Here is a 5,322-nt window from a genome sequence, read left to right as displayed (position 1 = left end):
AGAAGGTACAGCGGCGGCCGGACGCGTAGAGCAGTTAGCAGCGCACCGACGGCCGGCACGCGACGCCGCAGGTCCGCCACAGCGGCTGGCCGACCAACGGCGACGGCGAGGCACGCACAGAAGGCGGCAACACGGGAGAGACGCAGCAGCAGAGCGGGCGGGAGACGAAGAAGAAAGCGAAGCAAGCGCGAGAGGACAAGGGGGCGGAGAGCGGACGGACCGCGGGAGGCGCCGCCGCCGATTCCGCCGCCGCGTCGGGGCGGAGCGAGCGACGAAGAGGATGGGGAATGGTGTGTTCTTTTTTTCTTTGTTTGACCGATGACGACGGATGAGAGCGACAACTATTTGTGTGGACAACGACCTGCGGACGACGGATGAGATTTGCGTCGTCTCTCCGTCGAGACGTTTATTTGCGTTTCAGATGGGCTTTGACGCAAAATGCGTCGTCAGTTTGGGTCATCCGTTGGAACGTGTTTTTGGTAAAAAAAACACTGTGAACTATCTATTTTGTGTTTGTATTGTGTTGTTGGAGATAGTCTTAAAAACAGGTGCAATCCAACCCAAATGCAGTTGGACCTTCCAATCAAACGCATGCTAAATTTCAATGAAAACAATCTATGAAAATAAAAAGATATTAATTTCTCGCCGCTCGACCCAACCCACCTCGGCTCGGCCCGGCCTGTCCACCGCCGGCCGCCATCCCTCTACCCTTCTCTTCTACCCCCACAGCAACGGTAGCACGCTTCCCCACTCCCAGTCTCCCACTCCACACCGCACAAGACGCCAGACGCCAGACGCTGAGCTCCTCTGCCAAGCTCCGAGCCCGAGCAAACCGCGAGAATCCCAAGTGCCCGGCCAACAACTCCCGCCTCCGACCTCCGTGCAGGCAATGCCGGTCCAGGACCCCTCCTCCTCGCCCTCCGCCGCAGGCGGCGGCGCGCGGGCCAAGCGCACGTCGTCGGCGCCGATCCGGCCGGCTGACTACGTGCACAGCCCCACGCACCACTGCGTCGCGCTGCGGGACGCCGCGGGGCTGCAGGCCATCCTCGCAGGCCTCCCGCCGCTCGCGCACCCGTCCCGCGTCCTCACCGCCTCCGACGCCGCCAGGGAGGCCCGTCTCGCGTCCTCCGTCGCCGCCGCGCTCGACCGCCGCGACGTCCCGGGCGGGGACACCTCGCTGCACCTCGCGGTCCGGCTTCGGCTGCCCTCCCTGGCTTCCGCGCTCGCCGCCGCGGGGGCGGACCCCACGCTGCAGAACCACGCCGGGTGGACCCCGCTCCAAGAGGCCCTCTGCCTCGGGTGCAGGGAGATTGCCGCCTGCCTCCTCCGCGCGCACCGCCTCGCCGCCTGGGCAAAGCTCCGGCGCCGGGCGCCCGCCCTCTCCGCCGCGCTGCGCCGGGTCCAGGATTTCTACCTCGAGGTGGACTTCCACTTCGAGAGCTCCGTCGTGCCGCTGCTATCGCGCGCCGCTCCCTCCGACACCTACCGCATTTGGAAGCGCGGAGCGGACCTTCGCGCGGACACCACGCTCGCCGGATTCGATGGCCTCCGCATCCGTCGTGCGGACCACTCGTTCCTCTTCTTCGGCGAGGAGACCAGTGCCGGCGGCCGCCGCCTGCCTCCCGGTTCTCTGCTCGTGCTCCACCGCGGCCGGCGCGAGGTGCACGACGCTTTCACGGCGGCCGCGGCCGCGGGCGACGAGGACGCAGCCACCTCCGACGCGGCCGCCTACCGCCCGGGGCTCAACATCACGTCCGCGAGGCTCGTGCCGAGGACCACCTGGCTGCGGAAGGAGAAGACGGAGAACGTCGGCGAGTGGAAGGCGCGGGTGTTCGACGTCCACAACGTCGTCTTCTCCTTCCGCACCCTCAAGGCCGCGAGTGCCGGCCGCAAGGATTTCACCTTCGAGCTCGCCGGAGACGAGGACGGCGGCGACGACGACGACGAGTTCCTGCCACTGGAGATCCGGGACGACGACGAGGACGGCGACTTCCTTGTCGCTGACATCCCGCCGCCCACAGCCCGGCGCAGCTGCTACGTTCCCGGCCGGCGCAGCGTGGCGGGGCCGCCTTCGCACTTTGGGACCCCGCAGAGGCGGAGGAACAGCGTGGACGTGCCGCGGCGGCTGCCGGCGTGCGCGTCGGTCGGGCGCGGCGAGGACGGCATCTTCGGCCGGCACTCAGGGACGACGACGACGGGTGGAGCCAAGTGGAAGGAGGAGGAGACGGTGAAGACGCTGCGGCCGTCGGTGTGGCTCACGGAGGACTTCCCCCTGAGCGTCGACGAATTCCTGCCGCTGCTGGACATCCTGGCCAGCCGTGTGCGCGCCGTGCGCCGGCTCCGCGAGCTGCTCACCACCAAGTTCCCACCAGGGACCTTCCCGGTGAAGGTAACGCAGCTCTCCTGCTCAATAAGAAATCACAAAATTGCATATATTTCTTCGTTTCCGGATTCAGTGGCTGATGAATTCAGCAATCATACATCCTTCTTGGTAAACGAATTGCTTCAATCCGTTCGTGTAATGGTGAACCACAGCTCAAATGATGTTCTAATAACTGAACAGACCATCTCTGAGCAGGGTAAAGCAGTTACTCCTCATATGCTTGCAGATTCTTGTCTGTTGATCAGGTTGTTTTTATGGAACTGATTCTTTTACGGGCGGCAATAAACCCGCAGTTTAGTTGCCACAGCGACAACAACATAGGAAGCTGAGTCAGAATTATGGCATACTGGCCGGCAACATGTGGATAGTGCTACCCGGGCAAAGAAAAAAAAAATGTTGAGACTGATAGTTTCAACGGTTCTTCACTGTTTAGTTTATTGCAGAACAGTACAGGCATTTAGGACACAGATTTAAGGGAATTTACTCAGCGCTGGTACTCACCTGCATAGTGCATACTGTCTTGTTTGATGAATAATAGGGAATAACTAAACTTCGGTCGAAAGTAGAAATTGGTTAGGCATACAGCTTGTTCGGCTTCTTTTTTTAGTTGGAACAGTATTTTTCTCTCACAACAATTCAGCTAGAACAGTGTTTTTTAGCCAGTTTCAGCCAAATTTCAGACCAGCGAACGGGGCCAAGCTGCTTTTTGGCACAGTAAATTTATATCATGTTCTGAAGGCTGTTGTTGGAATTATCTTTTTGCACATAGCTTATTTCGCTACTCCTAAATGCAATGCAGCTTCGCATTCAGCTCATTGATCATGTTGGCCATTCATGCAGGTCGCAATCCCTGTTGTGCCAACAGTGAGGGTGGTTATCACTTTCACCAAGTTCGTCCCCCTCGTGGAGCCCGAGGAGTTCTTCACCCCGATGTCGAGCCCCAGCCTCTTGGCGAGCCCAGGGCCAGGAAGCATCATGGCGAAGCCTGACACCCACAAGAGCTCGTACCTGTGGTGGGGCTCGAAGAACTCGAGACCAAAGGCCGTGAACCTGTCACAAGTCGCGGACAACGCCGACCCCTTCACGGTGCCGAACGACTACACCTGGGTGAACAGCCTTGGTTCCAAGAACCATGACAAGAAGTCGTCCAAGTCCAAGAAGGGCAAGACCAAAGAGACCTGAACAATTGATCCAGTCCAGTGGTGCATTGACTTAGCGAAAGCTTATGCATAAGCCATCATCGGCCCAGAACCTGTAATTACCAAGTGCTTGGGACATGCCTCGACAGTAGGGCTTGCTCAGCGACGATAAGCACGGCGGTTTAGCTGCCGGAGACAAGAGTTAGAGAATGTTAAAGTCGGGCTTCATTTCACTGATTGTTCAGCAATGTGTTGTAAAACTTAGCACCACCAAAATGCAAGAATTCCTCTGCTAGTTCTGGCACATACATTGTCAGTTGTATCTCCCTGGTTTCTGCAAAAGGCCTGTAGGTGGAAGAGCAAGGCACTGGAACAGTTCTGAACACTGGCTGAAACTATCTGCAGTGTATGTGCATTTCTGTGTATACTGTGCCGCTTGAGATGGATGATTCCCTTGGGCATCTGGAAGTACAAAGATTCATAGACCCGGGTCTCCAATGAACCCGTTTTTCTGTAAAAACTCGGTTCGGCAGACGGCGTAGCGACAACACGCGCCTCCCGCGCTGGCCAGATACATAATGACAGGTCGGGAGAATGATCCGGTCCCCGACCGAAAGGCCTGGCTAAGGTGGGGACACAGTCCGAATCCGATCTCCTTTTTCGACCGGGGATACGCAGGACCTCTGCTCGCGACTCTTCTCTGACTGACACGGTCGGGGCCGGCTGGGAACGACCGACCGGGGATGCCCGCTCGGTGAGGGCCCGGGGATCAGGCGGAGCAGATAAGATAAGGCGCTCAAGTCAAATAGTAATACCGAGGACCGTACCCTGCCATACCCTGCGCACCTGCAGGACGGTGCCACTGGGCCATGCCAGATGGGCACTATGCAACCTTTCAGGCATGTCAGAACACAAACAGTATTGTAGGCGCCGACGTTTGCCATACCAGACGAACACGGTAGAGCCTGCCACATGCATCTGAACATAAACAGTATTGTGGGCGCCGACGATCGTCTCATACCCGACAGCGTGGGCAACAAGACTAGGTAGCACACGTATACATTTTCTCTCTTTCTCTGACTTATAAGGCTATCCCCTTTGACTATAAAAGGGGATGAGATCTCTCTCTCTGGCTCTCTGGCTCTCCTCAAAAAAGAGAAGATAGACGATTCGAGCACTCGAGGACCTGAGAACTCGAATAGCTCAATAGCTCTAGAACTCTAAAGCTACACAGAGCATACGCTCCAATACTTAGCGCACGTTAAAGCCCCCATCATTCTCGGCCCTTCGGTTCAGAGTCCGACCGGGCATTTAACACCCCTTCTTATTCCTACTCGTTTGTAACCCTACAGCAAACTTTGAGCACCTAGGCTCTGGAATAAAGTCACCGACTGACTGAAACTGGACGTAGGGCACGTTGCCTGAACCAGTATAAATCATATGCCATTGAGTGCTAGGCCACATCCAATCACAATGCACGGCAAAACTATAAATATTTACTTGTTGGTCACTTTTCGCACCGACAGTTGCCGTCGTCCGTGGGGAGGACGCCGTGCGTTCACGCTTTTGGTCATCGGATGACCCACCTTTCCACCATCTTCATCATGGCGGGCTCGAGCGATACGATTCGCTTCGGCTCACTAGAGTTCCCCACGCTCTCACCTGTTGGGATGTGGGTTCCTCCCGTCTTCATGTCACTCTAGACCTTCCTCTTCGGGAGTCTGGACTTCGTCGCTGATCGGCTTGGCATACTCCGCCTCCGCAAGGAGACGCTCATCCAAGCGTCCACTAGAGCAGGAG

The 5,322-nt window shown here is 57.6% G+C and overlaps 1 protein-coding gene across 1 annotated transcript; it reads left to right on the top strand.

Annotated features, from left to right (window-relative positions):
• Positions 1-737: 737 nt before the first annotated feature.
• LOC136552421 (uncharacterized) lies at positions 738-3,897 on the top strand. Its single transcript, XM_066543984.1, has 2 exons — positions 738-2,389; positions 3,224-3,897. Exons 1-2 carry the CDS (start codon positions 890-892, stop codon positions 3,563-3,565), a joined length of 1,842 nt encoding a protein of 613 aa, XP_066400081.1. The 5' UTR covers positions 738-889; the 3' UTR covers positions 3,566-3,897.
• The last annotated feature ends 1,425 nt before the right edge of the window (positions 3,898-5,322 follow it).

The sequence above is a fragment of the Miscanthus floridulus genome, chromosome 4, assembly GCF_019320115.1.
Source record: "Miscanthus floridulus cultivar M001 chromosome 4, ASM1932011v1, whole genome shotgun sequence".
NCBI classification, from domain to species: Eukaryota; Viridiplantae; Streptophyta; class Magnoliopsida; order Poales; family Poaceae; genus Miscanthus; species Miscanthus floridulus.
Note: the sequence above shows the minus strand (reverse complement) of the source record. Positions and strands in the feature narration are given on the sequence as shown.